The 21,896-nt window shown below is 36.2% G+C and overlaps 1 protein-coding gene across 2 annotated transcripts in view; it reads right to left on the bottom strand.

Moving 5' to 3' along the window:
* The window catches only part of ubr3 (ubiquitin protein ligase E3 component n-recognin 3), a 239,545-nt gene that overhangs the window by 186,332 nt on the left and 31,317 nt on the right, over positions 1-21,896 (bottom strand). For both annotated transcript variants that reach the window (XM_073047259.1, XM_073047260.1), the window contains exons 3-7: positions 14,241-14,408; positions 9,830-9,973; positions 6,854-6,894; positions 2,498-2,564; positions 107-237 (exon numbers count right to left, since the gene is read on the bottom strand). In XM_073047259.1, coding sequence (XP_072903360.1) covers positions 107-237; positions 2,498-2,564; positions 6,854-6,894; positions 9,830-9,973; positions 14,241-14,408 — 551 coding nt within the window. The remainder of the gene's footprint in view (positions 1-106; positions 238-2,497; positions 2,565-6,853; positions 6,895-9,829; positions 9,974-14,240; positions 14,409-21,896) is intronic.

Here is a 21,896-nt window from a genome sequence, read left to right as displayed (position 1 = left end):
ATATCAACAACATTATCATAAGTAGTCCTGCTTGATATCAGAAGAGTCAACGTGTTAACATTTGGTTTAACTTGATCATTTTTTTAAAAAATTGAAATCTACATACCTTGTAGTCCTGATCAGGCAACATATTTAGTAGAAAGGTTACCATTTTTTGTGGAAACTCATATTTGACAGTCCAAAATAATATTTCTTCTAGAAAGCATTTATGCTTTAAGATATCCATGATGGATGGATCTGATTGAATATAAAAAATGGATTTGTTTATTTAGCTGGATAATGCCCAATATCTTCAAGCTCATGTCAAATTCAGGTTTAACTTGATTTAAGATTAAGAGTAAAGATTAGTCTTAATTGCATCTCTCAGGTATTTACTGCATCACTCTCTTAACTACAAGTTATATACCTATTCCAAGGAAACAGCTAGTGGGTAAGGATGGCCAATTATTTCATTACCTACCTACTGAAATACTTTGACAGTTGATTAAGTGATACCACTCCTAGACTTGCCAGTTATAAAAACTGTTACAGAGTATCACATTGAGTATTACATCGAGGTAGCCTCCAACCTGATGGCATGAACATTGATTTCTGCAACTTCTGGTTATTCCTCCCCACCTTCCCTCTTCTTCAATTTCCCACTCTGGCTCCCCTCTTACCTCTTCTTCTCATCTGCCTGTCACCTCTCCCAGGGTGTCTAATCCTTCCCTTCTTCCCCATGGTCCACTCTCCTCTCTTATCAGATTCTTTCTTCTCCAGCACTTTACCTTTTCTACCCATCACCTCCCACCTTCTTACTTCATCCCCCACCCACCTGGCTTCACCTGTCACCTTCTAGTGAGTACTTCTTCCCCCACCTCAAATTCTGGCTTCTTGCCCCTTGCTTTCCAGTCCTGATGAAGGGTCTCAGACTGAAACGACATCTGTCTATTCATCCCATAGATGCTATCTGACCTGCTGAGTTTCTCCAGCATTTTGTGTGTGTTGCACGGAATTTCACTTTCTGCATGTCAGTGATATTCACAAGTATTCAAAGGCTGTTAAATATTAATCACCCCATTATTAAAAAATACAAGAAAACAAGCAGTTTTCATTTTCTGCTTGCATCGTAAGTTCAGATGTTCTTATCCTGCTTATATCCAGTTTGCCTCCAAAACCTTTCACTAAGATTACACAAATATAAAATGCTGTTAACTGCTCATATTAAGTTATTTTAATTAGTCCTCTTACAAGCATTACCTTTGTTGTACACATCCTTCCCTCCCCACCTCTCTCCTTCAGAAAACTAACTTGCATTGTTCCTTCCCAGTTCTGACAAAAATCACAAATCCAAAACTTTCACTGCTTCTCTGTTTCTAGAGATGCTTTCTGAATTGTTGAGTTTTACAGCATTTCTGCTTTCCAATATCGGCCATTTTGATTTCTATAAACTGAATAGATAAGTTAACTTTTCGGATGTGAAAGAGCTAGTGTAAAGAAGCAAACATAAACAAGAATAAGTCACAAAATGAGACTTAGTAGTTGCATTAAAATAAAATAAAGCCAAGGCTAACTGGCAGAAGCAATGATTGAAGGCGAAGCTAAGAAAGTAGGAGTTGGAAAGAACTATGAGAAAAATGAAAGGCACAGTAAGTCAACAAGTCAGATATAAAAATTAAAACAAATTTGAAAACAACCTATAGTAAAAGCAATAAACTTCTGGATATATTTGACTGCACAAACATGATAGAATAATGGGTAGAGTTTTTATAAAAGTTTGCACCCAAAATAATTGTCTGATCCTTCCCATATTATTTTGCTCAAACCACCATATATTTTCAGTACATACTGCTTTTCTCCAGATTTTCTTCAGCTTTAGATACAACTTCCTTCAAACTTTGCTAAAAGCTGGAGGTCAATGTTAGAAATGAAGCTCAAGAGAAAGAGAAGTTGTTCTTTAAGCTGCAATTTGGCTTAACTGGATGAGTGCACATCACCACTGATGTGCCAGTGAGAAAGACCACACATGAAAATTATTTGGTTTGTACTTGCAAGCAGAAAATGCCTTAATCTATTTTTCCCTTCCCCAATCTGAACACAATTACACTACACCTAGGAATACAGTATATTTGCTTTGAGAACCATAAATAATTGCGTGCATGAACAAACAAGGGGCTAAAATAGGCCGCTCTGCCTTCAAATCTGCTCTGACATTTAATGAGATCCTGGCTCATTTGATTATCTCAACTCAGAATTCCAATCCACCTGCTGCAACATTTTACCTCCTCTCTCCCACCCCTTTGCTGCATATGTAAATATTGTTATTATGCAAAATTGAAACATGAAAATGACATTTTGGAAAGGTACTTCAAATTAATTTGAATGTATGAAAATATAACCCAGCAAGGAATTAATGTATTCTTAAATATAGGAAGCTTGACCACAACAGGGTGGCTCCTTCAAATGAATTTCACAGAATCACTATTTTTAGCATCAGCATAAGTTGTTTCAAAAATACCTTTGGTGCTGTTGCAGAGTTTTACCCTCTTCCGTTTGCCAACTCCTTGACTGCCATCTTGTTCCTCCTGAAAAAACGAGAGCATATTACTCAGAAAGTTAACCTTTGATTCACAATTGAATCTTTTTTACTAATACAGTTGTTTCAGCTTACCTGGTGAAAGATAAATTCAGAAATGTAAAATAACTAATATACCCGTGAAACCTCAAGAGTGAATGCAAAAAAGTTTCAACTTTTTAAAATTAAAACTATTTTCTTTTGTCTGATATTGTATTTCATAGTTCTATCCCCATACGAGATAGTGATGCAATCAGTTAGAATGCTCTCCACATACTTCAGTAGAAACTTGCAAGCACCTTTGGTAACAAACCAATTTTTCCTCAACTGAATATAGCCGCTGTTGTGCCTTCCTTGTAACTGCATCGATATGTTGGGCCCAGGACAGATCCTCAGAGATGTTGACACCCAGGAACTTGAAACATCTCACCTTTTCCATTTCCAATTCCTTGATGAGGACTGGTACGTCCACAATTAATTTCTTGGTCTGACATCGAGTGCAAGGTGTTTGCTACGACACCAGATAATTTGTCTTGCTCCTGGTATGCCTCTTCGTCTCCATCCGAAATTCTGCCAAGAGCAGTTGTGTTGTTGGCAAATTTATATACGGCGTTTGAGCTGTGCCAATCCACACAGTCGTGGGTGTAAAGAGAGTACAGCAGTTGGCTAAGCACACAAACTTGAGGTTCACCAGTGTTAATATTGAGCAAGAAGCAGATGTTATTTCCAATCCACACAGACTTTGGTCTCCCAGTGAGAAAGTCAAGGATCCAGTTGAAGAGAAAGGTACAGAGGCTCAGGTTTTGGAGCTTTTGATTAAAATCGTGGGAATGACTGTGTTGAACACTAAGCTGTAGCCTGATTTATGTATTACTATAGTCCAGGTGATCCATGGCAGAGGAGACAGCCGGTGAGATTGCATCTGCTGTAGATCTATTGTGATGATAGGCAAACTGCAGCGGGTCCAGGTCCTTACTTAAGCAGGAATCGATTCTAGCCATGACCAACCTCACGAAGCATTTAATTACAGTAGATGTGAGTGCCAATCAGTAAAAGTCATTAAGGCAACTCATCCTGCTCTTCTTGAGCAGCTATGATCGTCGCTGTTTTGAAACAGGTGGAACAATTATCTGAAAATTCATTCCACTTACCTGCCTGCCCTAACAAGCATCTCTGACATTTGACGTTTTTTATGTTAAACATTCAGCATCTGCTGCATTTTAGTATCACATAATTATTCACTAGTTTGAGGTATTTACTAAGGAAACTGGCATGGAATCAATGGAAATAAGGCAAACAAGTAGTGAGGTCATGGAACCTATACAGATTGAAGAGGAGGAGGTGCTTGCTACCTTGAGGCAAATCAGCATAGATAAATCCCCAGGACCTGACAGGGTATTCCCTTGGACCTCCAAGGAAACTAGTGTTGAAATTGCAGGTGCCCTGGCAGATATATTTAAAATGTCGGTATCTACGGATGAGGTGCCAAAAGATTGGAGGATAGCTCATGTTGTTCCGTTGTTTAAAAAAGGCTCTAAAAGTAATCCAGGAAATTATAGGCCGGTAAATTTGACGTCGGTAGTAGGCAAATTATTGGAAGGAGTCCTAAGAGATAGGATCTACAAGTATTTGGATAGACAGAGACTTATTAGGGAGAGTCAACATGGCTTTGTGCAGGGTAGGTCATGTTTAACAAATCTATTAGAGTTTTTTGAGGAGGTTACCAAGAAAGAGGATGAAGGGAAGGCAGTAGATGTTGTCTACATGGACTTCAGTAAGGCCCCTGACAAGGTCCCGCATGGGAGGCTAGTTAGGAAGATTCAGTCGCTAGGTATACATGGAGAGGTAGTAAACTGGATTAGACGTTGGCTCAATGGGAGAAGTCAGAGAGTGGTAGTGGAGGATTCCTTCTCTGAGTGGAGGCCTGTGACTAGTGGTGTGCCACAGGGATCAGTGCTGGGTCCATTGTTATTTGTCATTATAGCAATGATCTGGATGATAATGTGATAAATTGGATCAGCAAATTTGCTGACAATACAAAGATTGGAGGTGTAGTGGACAGTGAGGAAGGTTTTCAAAGCTTGCAGAGGGGTTTGGACCAGCTTGAAAAATGGGCTGAAAAATGGCAGATGGAGTTTAATACAGACAAGTGTGAGGTATTGCACTTTGGAAGGACAAACCAAGGCAGAACATACAAGGTAAATGGTAGGGCACTGAGGAGTGCAGTAGAACAGAAGGATCTAAGAATACAGATACAAAATTCCCTAAAAGTGGCATCACAGGTAGATAGGGTCATAAAGACAGCTTTTGGTACATTGACCTTTATAAATTAAAGTATTGAGTATAAGAGTTGGAATGTTATGGTGAGGTTGTATAAGGCACTGGTGAGGCCAAATTTGAAGTATTGTGTATAGTTTTGGTCACCTAATTACAGGAAGGATATTAATAAGGTTGAAAGAGTGCAGAGAAGGTTTACAAGGATGTTGCTGGGACTTGAGAAACTGAGCTACAGAGAAAGGTTGAATAGGTTAGGACTTTATTCCCTGGAGCGTAGAAGAATGAGGGGAGATTTGATAGAGGTATATAAAATTATGATGGGTATAGATAGAATGAATGCAAGCAGGCTTTTTCCACTGAGGATAGGGGAGAAAAAAACCAGAGGACATCGGTTAAGGGTGAAGGGGGAAAAGTTTAAAGGGAACATTGGGGGGGGGGGGCTTCTTCACACAGAGTGGTGGGAGTGTGAAATGAGCTGCCAGATAAAGTGGTAAATGCAGGCTCACTTTTAACATTTAAGAAAAACTTGGACAGGTACATGGATGAGAGGTGTATTGAGGGATACAGTCCAGCTGCAGGTCAGTGGGACTAGGCAGAAAAATGGTTTGAAGAAAGGCCAAAAGGCCCGTTTCTGTGCTGTAATGTTCTATGGGTTCTATTAACAATGATTTCTTACTTTGTTTATTAATGTGAAGTAAATTTTACTTAATGAGTTATCATGACAATCAGGAAACAAAGGAAGCCCACTAGAATAAAACTGTAGCTCACACAGAAAGCAATAAAACTGATGAAAGTTCAAAATATCGAAAGTTACTTTTGAGAAGGCTTTGCTGAAGCATCTTTAATCTAAATTACCTGTGAAGATTACCAGTTTAGTAATCATTTATGCTATAGTAATTACCGTAGATTTCGCACTACAGAGCGCACCTGATTAAAAGCCGCTGGCTCTAATTTTAGAAAGAAAATCAATTTTGTACTTGTACAGGCCGCACCGGATTTTAGGCCGCACCGGATTTTCGGCCGCAGGAGTCCCACGTTGTAATATGAGATATTTACACAGAAAGATATTACACGTGAGGATTTTTTAACTTTTAATTAAATCCATATGGTAACATAAACAAATACATATTGCAAATGCTTTTTTTCGAACCGTGCCTGTAATGCGGCTACTTTTAAATATACATACGTATCGGTAACACAAATTACGTTGCGTATACTTTTTTACTGAACAACATTCCAATATCTCCTAACGACTGGTAAAAAATATATATACTGCAGCCTACCAGGAAAAGTTATTGATCGCCTTTAACTTAAAAGCAGCGTTCGCTCAGATCTAATGCCGCTCGCGTAATGCGCTCGCCCCCTCCTTCCCGTTTATCGCAAACCGGCATTTTTCCCACAAGACGTGGCGAAACCGGGTGTGACGTCATAGCATCCCGCGATGTAGTACAGAAAACAAATATAGTTAAAACTCTTCTAACTTTAACTAGAAATTACTAACAAATGAATTACTAAGCGAAAATATTATAAACTAAATAACTGCCATAAAGGCAGCACAATGCTTTTCTTCGAGTGTTTTCCATGTTGATGAGGGTGAGTACAAATGACTGATTTACAATAATTTAATTGTGAAAGTGCGCTTGATTTATCGTACAATTTCATTGGACCTCTGTGAACTACTCATCAATTTTATTGGTCTACTGTTACGAGGCAAAATGTTTTTGGCGGCATGAAAAAAAATCATGCATTAGCCGCACCGTAGTAAAGGCCGCAGTGTTCAAAGCTGTTCAAAATGTGGGAAAAAAGTAGCGGCTTATAATCCGACATCTACGGTACTCTTCCATAATGACAAAAAAAACAATACTGGGACAACTCAAATTAAGTTCACAGAGGATTCTTATAATCATCTTTAAATAAAAGCTGAGACTGTTATTGCCTAAACTTGAATATGTGTCATACAAATGAAAAGTGATTAAGGTCTGCACATATCTGTTTTTTGTTATACTATATATTCAAACCCACCTCATCAGAAGAATCCAGCTGCCCTGCTCCTGTTGTAGCACCTTTATAGACAAAAATACAGTAGAAAATATGATTTATTGCTGATGAAACAAGATATGAAAATCTTTAACATAACTTCAGCACTCTTGAAGACAGCAAAACAGGAAAGTGTGGAGACACAAGAGACTGCAGATGCTATAATCAATGTACTGGAGGAACTCGGTGAATCAGGCCCATCTATGGAGGCAAAGGGATAGTCAATGATCCCGGTCAAGACACTATACGAAGACAAAGTGCATGGATAACAAGATGGTCAGTATAAAGGTCAGATGGAGAGGGTCCAGAGGAGATTCACAAGAATGATTCTGGGAATGAAAGGGTTAACTTATGGGAAACTTTTGATGGCTCTGGGCCTGTATTCACTGGAGTTTAGAAGAATGAGGGTCAATCTCATTGAAACCTAGGTAGAGTGAATGTGGAGAGAATGTTTCCTAAAGTGGGGGAATCTAGGACCAGACGCCACAGCCTCACAATAGAGGGATGTTCCTAAAGAACAGCCATGAGAAGGAATTTTCTTAGCCAAAGGGTGGTAAATCTGTGGAATTTACTGCCATAGACAGATGTAGAGGCCAAGTCATTGGGTATATTTAAAGCAGAGGTTGATAGGTTACTGATTAGTAAGGGCATCAAAGGTTACAGGGAGGAGAATAGGGTTGAGGGGGCTAATAACTCAGCCATGATGGATTAGTGGAGCAGTTTCAAAGGGCTGAATGGCTTAATTCTGTTATGTCATGAAAAAAAGAAGGACATGAGAGGGAGAGCTGAGAAAATGGCTGGCAGGTGAATGTTGGAACAAAATACAGAGACTGAGAAAATGGCTGGCGGAGACAGATTGAACAAAGAGGAGACTGATGGAGTCACTTGGTGAAGGTAAATGGTGACACTGGGACACAGCAAGTGGTGGGTAAAAGGTAGGAATAGATAGGGAGAGGGTAAAATGAGCAGATGGTGCCAGGTAGGAAGAAGGGAGGGTGAAGGAAGATTACAAGATTGGAAGGTGACACAAAAAAATACAAACATCAGAATCCAATAGGAAGGGAAGATGGGCAAATGAAGCCAGGGGAGGGAGGGGATACCCAAGTGATCAGAAGGAGACTGAGAATTACCTGAAATAGTTAAGTGTATTAAAATAATTATACTATTAAATAGGATACTAACAGAAGTCAGTCTAGTTGTCCTATAAAGGCTTTAACACAGGACAGAAATCTGATAGTCAAATGACTTACCATCAAGTACCAGTTTTGCTTAATATGTCTGTATGGACATATTGGGTGCCTATGCAAGCAGCTTAGGTTTTTTTTTAAAAACCACACTGGACTATTACAAATATAATACTTCAATATATTGACCAATCATGCAGTTATTGCATCTGAATCTGAAAGCTGTGAATTCATGGCAGATTCAGAGCTTCAGACCCACAAAACTGGGCTGACAGCTTTATAACAGTACCAAACAAGCTTAATCTAGTATCAACAGTTTTGGATGTGGTCCATTGTTGATTTCTGAATTTTGTCTAATTACCGGTAGTCATATTGCTACACTCAGTGACCACTATATTAGATACAGGAGTGGAACCCCGTGCGATTTTCTGCTTGTGTAACTCATCCACTTCAAGGTTCAACGTGCATTCAGATATGCTCTTCTGCACAACTCTGTTGTAACACGTGGTCATCTGAGTTACTGCTGCCTTTCTGTCAGCTTGAACCCACCTAATCATTCTCCTCTCATTAACAAGGTATATTCACTCACAGAGCTGCTGCTCTCTGGATATTTTTTGTTCTTTGCACCCTTCTCCATAAACTTTAGAGACTGTTCTGCCTGAAAATCTCAGGAGGTCAACAGTTTCTAAAATACTCAAACCACCCTGTCTGGCACCAACAATCATTCCAGGGTCAAAGTCACTTAGATCACATTTCTTCCCCATTCGATTTTTGGTCTGAACAACTGAACCTCTTGACCATATCTGCATGTTTTTATACATGGAGTTACTGCCATTGATTGGCTGATTAGATATTTACATTAGTGAGGTGTATAGGTGCATCCACTGTGCATAGATGCTATCAGAAAACCAGAGATCCTCATGATGAACAGTATTTCAAAGATCACTGAAAATAAAGATTTCACTGTACAATCATTCAGGTTAAACAAATTAAGCTATTGAACAGAAACCAGTTATTCAGGTTTTTTTTAAAAAAGAGTTACAGTAAGCCTACTTCCACAACCGTTTCAAGCAATGGATAACACAATAACCACATGCTTAAAGCGATTATTTTGCTTCAAATGCTCGAGGGACTCAAGAATTATATTTAAATCAATGCAGTTGTAAGGCCAACAATAAAATAAACTGTCATTCTCAAGTATGACAAATTCACTCACTTCCAACTGTCAGTATGGATGTGTTTCATTTATTATTTTCCGAATATAATTTCCTTACACTCAAGATCCAAATAAAAATCTGAACACAATATCTGGGACAAATAGAACAATTATACTTACAAACAAGATTTTCACCTCTACAGGTGATCCATTCTTCCCAGTAAAATGCAAGATTTATTCTATTATAAAATTTTATATTACAGTGACAGACTTTTTCAGCCAAAAAAAGGGAGTATTTAACAATATTGAGGGCGATAGCTAAACATATTCATTCAAGTCCAAAGTATTAAAAAGATTTTTGAAAGATTGTAGTGCATTACATGAGATTTTAGTGCTTACAGCTTAGAAGCTAGTTAGCTGTGATATATGCCATACAGTTCACCCTTGGTGACTCATTCTCTTTTAAAGCCAAATCTACACATGAGTAAGACCATTTCATGCAATACAAGGACATAAATATAGATTCCAGAAGTTAAAGGAGGCACTTATATTTGTCAAAACCCTACCAAATTGTAGTCTTGTGATAAAACACATTATTTCACTCTCACAAACATTACTTACCCAAAATAGTTACATTACTTGCTCCTGCCATTTGATCCAGTACAGATGTCACAGACCGTTCCTCTGATGAAACTAGTCCTGAACCTTTTAATGCTGCAAGATACTTGTCATAATTTTTCTTTGCATATGTCTTTTCTCCAGTGCCTTAAGGGAAGGAAACAAACACTCTTCAGCATCAAATTGCTGTCATGTATACCATGGTCCTGAAAAACGTTGTCTCATTTTTACTATGCACTGTACCAGCAGTTATGGTCGAAATGACAATAAAAGTTGACTTGACTTGACTTATAAACAATGTGATGCTGTTGCAAGTAGGCTTTCCAGTGCATCTGTGCAGACATGTGCTTGTGCATATGACAATAAATTTGAGTTTGACTTTTTTTTTTAAAGTATGGTGCCCAGAACTGAAACTTAAATCAGAAATTATGTTAAAGTTTTCTACAAATCCTTAGCTTAAGTGATTCAGTGCTCCCAATTTTTTTTTAAATGTCCTAATCAACTTATTCCACCAGATCAAAAAGTTGTAAGTACATTCCCCAAAGTGCCTCTATTAAAAGTAAATTTTGTTATCAGGATATATATATGTCACCACATACAATCCCGAGATTCATTTTTCTGTGGGCATACGCAGCAAATCTGCAGAATAGTAACTATAACAGGATCAATGAAAGATCAAGTAGAATGCAGAAGACAACAAACTGTGCAAATACAAGTATAAATAAGTGATAAATAAATCATGAGAACATGAAATAACAAGATAAAGCATCCTTAAAGTGAGATCATTGGTTGTGGGAACATCTCAATGGATGGGCAAGTGGGTATAATTATTCCCTTTTGTTCATGAGCCTGATGGTTGAGGAGTAGTACCTGTTGTTGAACCAGGTGGTGTGAGTCCTGAGACTCTTGTGCCTTCTAACTGATGGCAGCTGCAAGAGAGAAGCACAGCCTAGGTCGTGAGGATCACTGATGATGGATGCTGCTTCCTACGACAGCATTTCATGTAGATGCATTCAAAGATTAGGAGGTCTTTACCCATGATGTTCTGGGCCAAATCCACTAGCTTTTGTAGGATTTTCCATTCAAAGACATTGGTGTTTCCATACCAAGCCATGATACTGTCAGTCAATACACTCTCCACTACACATCTGTAGAAGTTTGTCAAAGCTTTTGATGTCATGCCAAATCTCCACAGTCTCTTAAGAAAGTAGAGGCACCGTCATGCTTTCTTTGCAATTGCATTCACGTGCTGGGTCCAGGACAGGTTTTCTGAATTAGTAACACCCAGGAATTTAAAGTTGCTAACCTTCTCCGCCTATGATCCTCTGATGAGGACTGGCTCATGGACCTTTGGTTCCCTCTCCTTAAGTCTACAATCAGTTTCTTGGTCTTGCTGACATTGAGTGAGAAGTTGTTATTATGACACCACTCAGCCAAATTTTCAATCTCCCTCCTGTATGCTAATTCATCCCTACCTTTGATACAGCGCACAACAGTGGCTTCATCAGCAAACTTGATTATGTCATTAGAACTGTGCTTAGCCATAGTCATAGGTGCAAAGTGAGTAAAGCAGGGGACTAAGCACACAGCCCTGTGGTGGACCTATGCTGATGGTGATCATGAAGATGTTTTTGCCAAACCAAACCGATGGGGTCTACAAATGAGGAAATCCAGGATCCAATTGCACAAGGAATTATTGAGGCCAAGGTCTTAGAGCCTATTGATTAGTTTTCAGGGGATGATGGTATCAAATGCTGAGCTGTAATCGAGAAAGAGCATCCTGATGTATGCATTTTTGCTGTCCAGATGTTCCAGGGTTGTGTAAAGAGCCAGTAGGATGGCATCTGCTGTGGACCTGTTCCTCCATATCAGTGAAAAATCATCCAATGTCCCCTGGACAATTATGTATCACAGCATTTCTTCTATTTTTATTTCTGTTGTGTATTTTGGCTGATTTATTAAATACATTTTCATATACCATTTATGTAACATTAATAGCATAACTGCTTCAATCTTCTCTGTATCAAAGGATTATTTGTGTTGCCTTGAACGAGTCTGTGCCTCTGTGTCTTATTAATTCATAGTTTCTCACAACATGAACTGCCTGATTTTGTAGTTAACAAGGTTTATCCACTTCATATTTTATTAATGTGATATAACATTTGTATTTTTCTGATGTTCCTGAACTTAACAGATTCTTGGAGGGGTAAAAGGGGTCAGAACTTCTGTTAACTTCAGGTACACTTTCCTCATCAATGATGCATCCTATCCAGACTGAATGGTTATTATTTTGTTTTTTAACTTTAATCTTGCTTTATCTTTTCCTACATTACTAACCCATCTTTCCATACAACGAAAAACTACCTTCTGTGAAGACAGATGAAATAAAAACTTATTCACCTTGACTTAGTGGGAATATTTCATTCCTTGTAATATACCCCACCAACTTTCAACTTTTTATTTAATATTCATAAAAATGTTCTCATAGTTATACAACATGAAAACAGGCACTACAATGCAACCCATCCGTGACAACAAATTGTCTACCCAAACTAATCCTAACTGCCTGCGGTGGGCACCTATCCATCCTATCCATTTACCTGTCCAAATGTCTTTTAAACATTATCTCTATACACACCTCAAACTGATCACCCTTTTCTTATTTTTCAGTTCCACCCATATGGCCCCAGTAGAAGATCACTCAGAAATAATGTGTTGAGCATGATACTAAATTACACTAAATCTCTTCTGCTTTTGCATGATTCATATTCAACCATTCCCTGCATATTTATGTGTCTATCTAAAAGTATCTTAAATGTCACTATCATATCTGCTTCCATTACAAACCCTGAAAGACTATTCAGGAACCTAACACTCAGTGTTAAAAAAATTTTTGCCCCTCTCACCTTAAATGCATGTCCTCTAATATTTGACATTTCAACCCTGTGAAAAAGATTCTTAATGTCTACCCTATCTATGCCTTTCAAAATTTTATAAACCTAACAGGATTCAGAATCAGGTTTAATATCGCTAGTATATATTGTGAAATTTGCTAAACTTAGTGGCAGCAGTACAATGCAATACGATAATATAGAGAAAAAATAAGTAAATCGTTAACAGTAAGTATATATATGTAAATATATGTATGTTAAATAGTTAAATTAAAATTAGTGCAAACACAGAAATAATAAAAATGAGGTAGTGTTCATGGGTTCTATGTCCATTTAGAAATCGGATCAACCAAAATTGTACACAATACTTCCAAGTGAGACCTAACCAATGTTATATATAACTGCAGCGCGACTTCCTTACTCTTACACTAAGCTCCCTGGTCAAAAAAGGCAAGGATGCCATACATTTTCTTTTCCATCCTATCAGCTTGCATGACTACTTTCAGAGAGCTGTTGGACCCCAAGGTCCTCCTATAGATCAATGCTGTTAAAGATCCTGTCATTTCCCCTTTCATTATACCTCCCAATCTGCATCACCTCACATCTGCTCAGATTAACTCTACCTGCCATTTCTCCACCCCTATCTATAGCTGATCTATATTGTGCTGTATTGTTTGATAACCCTCTATGCCATACACAACTGCACCAATCTTTGTGTTATCTTTAAACTTACTAATCCAGTCATCTACATTTTCAACTCAATGAGATCCCAGCACTACACCACTTATCACAGATCTTCAGCCAGAAAAGCACTCTCCCACCACTACCCTTTCCTGTCTATAGGCAAGACAGTTCTGAATCTAAACTATACAGTCACCATGGATCCCAGGATCGTTATATTCTGCATATGCCTAACATGAGCAAGTTGTCAAAGGCCTAATGAAGTCAATGTAGACAACATCCACTGCCTTATCTCAATCACCTTCGTTGCCATCTCTAAAAACTTTTCAGAGCTAGACTTTTTTGAGCTATGTAGTAAGGAAGATAAGATGGTAGTAGAAGCTGAAAAAACTACAACAGTGTGAAATGTATGTATGAATATGATAGGCCTCTATTTGAACACTTTTGGTAAATTCTTTAATTTTTCCAAGGTTTGGATTTTACTTTCTAAATGACAGTATATTTTCAATAACTCAATTACTTGACTAAAACTCAGCCAATCAGCATTCTTCTTTAATTAATGGGACCCATCAATGAGCTCACACCAAATAGATAATTTGATAAAAATCCCTGCATAGCCAGAACAGCCCCACAAATTATTTACATACTGTATGTTTCAAAGCTTTCTAACAACTTTTAACAACTTTAGCACGAGACATGCTCATTAGTAACATAATACAATTTCAACAGTCTATATCAATACACATTTGAGATTTTTAAATTATAACTACAAATAGTTATAAAAATCTTTCAGTAAATTAACATGCTAATAATTTTAAAACAATTTTAAAAACCAGACTTACAAATGTCACCAGAGCTGATGTCTTTGTATATCTGGTGATTACCCAGAACTCTTGTCAGGATGGATCGCATTGCCCCTCCCATTTTTGTCAGATCTTCTAAAAGAGAAATTAGAGGTTCCATCTGTTGGAGTGTTTTCTGGAGATCTCTCTCAGTTGCTGAATCAGAAACTAAAGTAGGAGGAATAAAGAAAATACTTTGAAAAACAAATTAATGTCCACATCATGGTATAGCCATAAAAAACAAGTGATATGACCTACAAATCTGTGCAAATATATTAACACAAAGGTAATGTAATAGAGTTTTGATTTCCAGAGTACCCTTGAGACTTTAGTAGTGCTGGACAATCAGATTTTCCAGACTTTACTAATACCAAACACACCTTTATCCCTTTTATTTTCACACGTTACACAATAGTACAATAAATTTTCCAGTCAACCAGTGAAGTAAGGGAGTTTAAAAGGAATGGAATATACATAACCACTCGAGTCCCAAACTCTGGCTGCAGACCTACCCACATTGCTGACTCCTGGTGTCTGAACTCCAGCCACACAGAAGGTAGAGCAGTCTCAGCCCCGCCACACTTTGGACCACCAGCGGCAGCTACACATACTACCTGCTATTGTCATAGTCTGGAGTATGGAGAATTGCCAGATGCTCGACCTTCAGGACTTGCTACGTAGTCACTGTGGATCCCAGGATCTGCCTAACATGAGCATTCTGTCAAAAGCCTAATGAAGTCCATGTAGACAACATCCACTGCCCTATCCTCAATCACCTTCGTCACCCCCTCAAAAAACGTTTCACTGCTGGAATTTTTTTGATCTATGTAGCAAGGTAGTTGAGATGCTAATAGAACATGAAATGAAAACTAATAGTGTGAAATGCCACTACTACAATAAGTTGAAGTCAACCCAGTGAGCTTACAAGGAATGATATATATATAAACTCTCAAGATCCCAGCTCTGGATGCAGACCTACTCACGTTGCTGACTCCTGGTGTCTGAACTCCAGCCACACATAAGGTATAGCAGTCCCAGCCCCACCACAATTTAGACCACCAGCACCAGCTACACATAATACCTGTATACTGTCACCAAGCTCATAGTCTGGAGTAATGCCAGATGCTCGACCATTTGACACAGGATTTTTGGAGTTCCACAGTAAATCAAAAATTCATCTTTTGCAAAACATTTTCCTGGAAACGTTACTGTTATTTGAAAAGGCGAAGTTTGCAAAGAATTCACATTCAATTTCCAGACAACATACATCAGCAACTTGTCTTTTGAAAGTGTTATTTCTAAAAAGCTGAAGCAATTGCTGGAGTACGTCACTGGAGATACTGTTACCTTTTGTGACCTTTAAAGTTTTTATTCTCCTATTGCACGAAAACACCCAAGGCACCAAGTAGCAAAAACAAAAATCAGTGGTTATGTCAGACATGCCCACAGATACATTTTGAAATTAGAAAACCCAGTTTATTTCTTTTTCTCTACCCAGACAATGGACATAAAAAGTAGTTGCATTATATAAGAGATTAGCAAATTCAGAACTCTCCAAAGTTCAATATAAATTCAGCATAATACAGTAATCCATGTGATTTTTGTCTGTACTATTTATAAAGGAATTGTAAATTACAAGAAAAAATATTAAAGATTACTACAATATACTTTTCTTTAAAACATTGTTACTTTGCAGTTTCATTTTTTAAAAACATACCTAAAATCTTTCACTATGATAGCTTTTATCCTACACATGCTGAGATGTACAAAGGAAAGAAAATTGCAAACTTAACTTACCAGCTGCTCTCCCTTGAAGAATACAATGAATTCCACTTTACAATAACTAATTAATCACTAAATAATTATCAATCAACCTAACAACAGATCATGAAAGATTCTTCAATTGGCAACTCCACAAATCCTTAAGTATATGAAGTCCAAGTTCCAACCAAACACTGAGCAAATAATGATGGATGGCAAGAGTGCAAGGGACCTAGCAACTCACACAATCAAGGTTATCTACAGCCCAAATTACCAGGGGTCCTTACTGCTAAGAACCTAACACATAGGAAAGATTATAAAGAATAGAGAGGTGGTTAACATCCATGAAAAAGACCACTTCAAACAACTCTCAGAGCTCCATTCCACAGAGCACTAGAAGGTCCAGTTTTGCTGGCTACTATTCAAATGAAAAGGCCATGTGTCAACTGAAACATCAACAAGCTGTCCAGAGTGAATGATATCCATGAAAATGTACAAGAAGTTTGTTTGAGGGGGGACGTCACGTGATGACGTAGGATCGAGACGCTGGAACCCAGCTCTCCCGTAAAAAATCAATAAATTAATGTTTAAGTGAAGAAAAGTTAGTCAATACTTTCTAAAAGTTACTTATAAACTACTCCGGATTGTTTCAAGTTATGCCTCACAAACAGAAGATGAAGAAAACTATTACCGTGAAGACAACGCAAGTTGGAACAGAATCAAGGCCCACTTCTGCCAAAGAACCGTGGACTCAGGTACATTATACCACCGGCGATACAGAACAGGAAACTGCGGCAACATCGACCATTCCAAAAGGAAAAGACCAACGAGAACTGCGCAAACGTGAAGGAAGGAGCATGCGCAAACGAGAGCAACCAGAACTACAAATCCCAGTTACGACTGAAACCGAAAGTGAAAGTGAATCTGAGGGAGAGTCAGATTCTCTGGAAAAATCAGACAAAGATGGAGATAAAAGTTCTTCTGGAAATATAGAAAAGACTTTGAGGCAAATAATGCGCAAATTAGGCGCATTAAAAGTAATTTTAAAAAATGATAAATATGGAGATTATATTTGATAAAATGACAAAAAGACAGGAAAAAATGGAAAAGAGAATTATAGATTTGGAAACTACTATGGAAGACATGGTTGAAAGAATGAACAAAATAGAAGATGATAATACTGCCTGGACATCAGAAAGAAAACAATTTATGGAAAAAATTGATAAGCTTGAAAATTTTAGTAGACGAAACAATATTAAAATTGTTGGACTTAAAGAAGATATAGAAGGAGAAGATCCAATAAATTTTTTTCAAAAATGGATCCCTGAAAAATTGGAAATGGAAGGAGAAACTCTAATTGAGATTGAAAGGGCTCATAGAGCCTTAAGGTTAAGCCCTCAAGCTGATCAAAATCCACGATCAATTTTGATAAAATGCTTAAAATACCAAGATAAAGAAAAGATCCTGAAGGCGGCTGCCCAAGGTGCCAAAAAAAGAAACGGGCCATTGATGATAGCAGGGAAAGCAGTTCTTTTTTATCCTGATATAAATTATAACCTTTTGAAGAGAAAGAAGGAATTTAACCCAGCGAAAAAAGTCTTATGGGAAAAGGGTTATAAATTTATAATGCGTCACCCAGCAACACTGATAATTTTTTTGGAGGAGGGAAAAAGAAGATTTTTTACCGATTATCGAGAAGCGGAGGTGTTCGCATAAAAACTTCCATTTATTCGCTAATTACACATAGAGACTTCCAAACGTAATGGATTAAAGATGAAGATAGAGACAGCGAACGGAAGTGATGGACATTTAAGGATGATACAGGGGAGAAAAGCAAAATTTTAGAAACACTAATTGAGAATAGTATTTTTTTTCTTCTTATATATATACTTTTTTATGTTGCGGGGGGGCTGGGGAGCTTTGGATCGGTTACTGCGGGATTCACTTGTGTAATCATGGCGATCGCCATGACCCGTACAACAGAGGGGGGTAATGTTGTGTTCTTTTTTTTTCACAACATTAGTAGGGGGGTATTTTGTTTTTTTCTTTATACTCTATTTTTCTTCTATCTTTCTGCCTGGATGATTGGTGGGGACACACATAGCAACATGGAGACTTTTAAAAAGATTTCCCAAGATACCACGAAAGTTAAAAGATTAGGTATTATTATAGATTGGAGTAACATAATTAAAAATAATGACTAATTTACTGAATTTTTAAAGTTTTAATGTTAATGGGCTTAATGGACCGGTAAAAAGAAAAAGAATTTTAACACACATTAAAAAAATGAAAACAGATATAGCTTTTTTACAAGAAACACATTTAACAGACATAGAACATCAGAAATTAAAAAGAGACTGGGTTGGAAATGTTATTGCAGCTTCATTTAACTCAAAGGCGAGAGGAGTTGCAATTTTGGTTAATAAAAATTTACCAATTAAAATACAAAACGTATTAATTGATTTGGCGGGGAGATATCTAATTATACATTGTCAAATTTTTTCAGAACTATGCACCAAATGAAAATGATGTAAAATTTATACAGGAGGTCTTTTTGAATTTGGCTAACGCACATGATAAAATATTAACAGGTGGAGATTTTAACTTTTGTCTAGATCCAGTTTTACATAGATCAACAAAGGTTGTCACAAAATCAAAAGTAGTAAAATTAACATTGATGAAAGACTTAAATTTGATTGATATATGGAGAAGAATTAATCCAAAAGAAAGAGATTATTCATTTTATTCAAATAGACATAAAACATATTCAAGGATAGATTTTTTTCCTATTATCAAAATGTGGAATATAAAGCAAGAATATTGTCAGATCATTCTCCTTTAATAATGACAATGATAATGATAGATAAAGAGGAATCAATTTATAGATGGAGATTTAATTCAATATTACTAAAACATCAAGATTTTTGTGATTTTATGAAAAAGCAGATTCAGTTCTTTTTAGATACAAATTCACATTCAGTTGATGATAAATTTATATTGTGGGAAGCAATGAAGGCATATTTGAGAGGTCAGATAATAAGTTATACTTCTAAAATTAAGAAGGAATATATGACAGAAATAGATCAATTGGCAAAAGAGATTACAAAATTAGAAAAAGAATCTCAAAGAAATATGACAGAAGAAAAACAAAGACAACTTATTAATAAGTTACAATATAATACACTCCAGACATATCGAACAGAAAAAGCAATTATGAGAACTAAACAGAGATATTATGAACTAGGTGAAAGATCACATAAGGTCCTTGCATGGCAGTTAAAAACAGACCAGTCTTCTAAAACAATAAATGCAATTCGAACAAGAGTAAATAAAATTACTTATAAACCTTTAGAAATTAATGAAGCTTTTAAGAATTTTTATTCTGAGTTATATAAATCAGAATCACAAAATGATAATGTCAAGATAGAAAGGTTTTTATCACAAATAACTCTTCCAAAATTAAATACGGAAGAACAGAAGGGATTAGATATGCCTTTTACATTGAAAGAGGTCGAAGAAGCCCTAGGATCACTTCAAAGTAATAAATCTCCAGGAGAAGATGGTTTTCCGCCTGAATTCTATAAAAAGTTTAAAGATTTATTAATTCCTCCTTTTATGGAGTTAATACATCAAGCGGAAAGAACGCATAAACTTCCAGTATCTTTTTCTACAGCTATTTTAATAGTATTGCCAAAAAAAGATAGAGATCTTTTAAAGCCAGCATCATACAGACCTACTTCTTTATTAAACACCGATTATAAAATAATAGCAAAAATCTTATCTAACAGATTATCTAAATGCTTACCAAAATTAGTACATATGGATCAAACAGGATTTATTAAAAATAGACAATCGGCAGATAATGTAACTCGGTTATTTAGTATAATTCATTTAGCGCAAAAGAGGGAGGAAATGAGAGTGGCAGTTGCTTTAGATGCAGAAAAAGCATTTGATAGATTGGAATGGGATTTTTTATTTAAGGTATTGGAAAAATATGGATTAGGAGTATCTTTTATAAAATGGATTAAAACCTTAAATACTAATCCCAAAGCTAAAGTAGTGACAAATGGTCAAATTTCAACACCATTTCAGTTAACAAAGTCAACTAGGCAAGGTTGTCCATTATCACCTGCTTTATTCGTGTTGGCGATAGAGCCATTAGCTGAATTAATTAGAATGGACCCAGACATTAAGGGTTTCAGAGTTAATCAGGAAGAATACAAGATTAACTTATTTGCTGATGATGTTCTGCTTTATTTAACAAACCCATTGCACTCGTTGCGTAAATTATCCTATAGATTAGAAGAATATGGGAAAATATCAGGTTATAAAATAAATTGGGATAAAAGTGAAATTTTACCTCTTACTAAAGGAGATTATAGTCAATGTCGATTAATAACTCAATTTAGATGGCCGGCAAATGGTATAAAATATTTAGGTATAAGAGTTGATAATGACATAAAGAACTTATATAAATTAAATTACTTACCACTATTGAAAAAAATTCAAGAAGATCTTGATAAATGGATGGTATTACCAATAACATTAGTAGGTAGAGTAAATACCATAAAAATGAATATATTCCCTAGGCTACAATACTTATTTCAATCACTACCAATACAACTACCCCAGAAGTTTTTTCAAGAGTTAAATAAATATGTGAGGAAGTTTCTTTGGAAAGGTAAGATGTCAAGAATATTGTTGGAAAAATTGACATGGAAATTTGATCTAGGAGGGTTACAACTTCCAAATTTTAAGAATTATTATAAAGCAAATCAACTTAGATTTATTGCATCTTTTTTTGAGAAAGATAGACCAGCATGGATTAGAATAGAACTAGATAAAATAGGAGAAAATACACCAGAAGATTTTATATATAAATGGGAATCTAAATGGATACGGGAAAAGAAAGAATCTCCTATATTAAAACATTTGATTGACTTATGGAATAAGATAAATGTTGACGATGAGACAAAGAAATCCTTATTAGCAAAGAGATCTTTAATTCAAAATAGACTTATTCCTTTTACAATGGATAATCAACTTTTATATAATTGGTTTCAAAAAGGGATTAGATATATAGGAGATTGTTTTGAAGGAGGTATATTAATGTCATTTGATCAATTAAAGAATAAATATAAAGTATCAAACACTCTTTTTTGTTACTTCCAACTAAGGGCTTATTTAAGAGAAAAATTAGGTCAAACAATATTATTGCCGAAATCTAATGAAATAGAAACTTTAATTCAAAAAGGAAAGATTAAAAAATTTATCTCTTGTATGTATAACCTGATTCAAAAACAGGCAATTAAACAAGGAGTCCATAAGTCAAGACAAAAATGGGAAAGTGACTTGAATATTAAAACTGAAGAAACAAATTGGTCAAGACTATGTCTTGATAGTATGACAAATACAATAAATGTCCAGTTAAGATTAGTGCAATATAATTTTTTACATCAATTATATATTACACCACAAAAAATAAATAAATTAAACCCAAATTTATCTGATCAGTGTTTCCGATGTAACCAAGAAATTGGTACTTTTTTACATTCTGCTTGGTCTTGTTCTAAAATTCAACCTTTTTGGACAAATTTAAGAGTTTTATTGGAACAAATTATTGGAACACAACTTCCACATAATCCAATATTATTTTTACTAGGCGATATTGAAGGGATAAAACCGAAACCCAAATTGAATAAATATCAGAAAGAATTTATAAAAATTGCACTGGCAGTAGCCAAAAAGGCTATTGCAGTTACTTGGAAATCGGATACATACTTAAGTATAGATCGTTGGAAGAAAGAAATTTATGGCTGTATTCCACTTGAAAAAATTACTTATAATTTAAGAGATAAATATGAAACATTTTTCAAAATTTGGCGCCCTTATTTA

This window comes from Hemitrygon akajei, chromosome 5 (genome assembly GCF_048418815.1).
Source record: "Hemitrygon akajei chromosome 5, sHemAka1.3, whole genome shotgun sequence".
Lineage (NCBI taxonomy): Eukaryota > Metazoa > Chordata > Chondrichthyes > Myliobatiformes > Dasyatidae > Hemitrygon > Hemitrygon akajei.
This window is presented reverse-complemented; position numbering and strand designations above follow the sequence as displayed.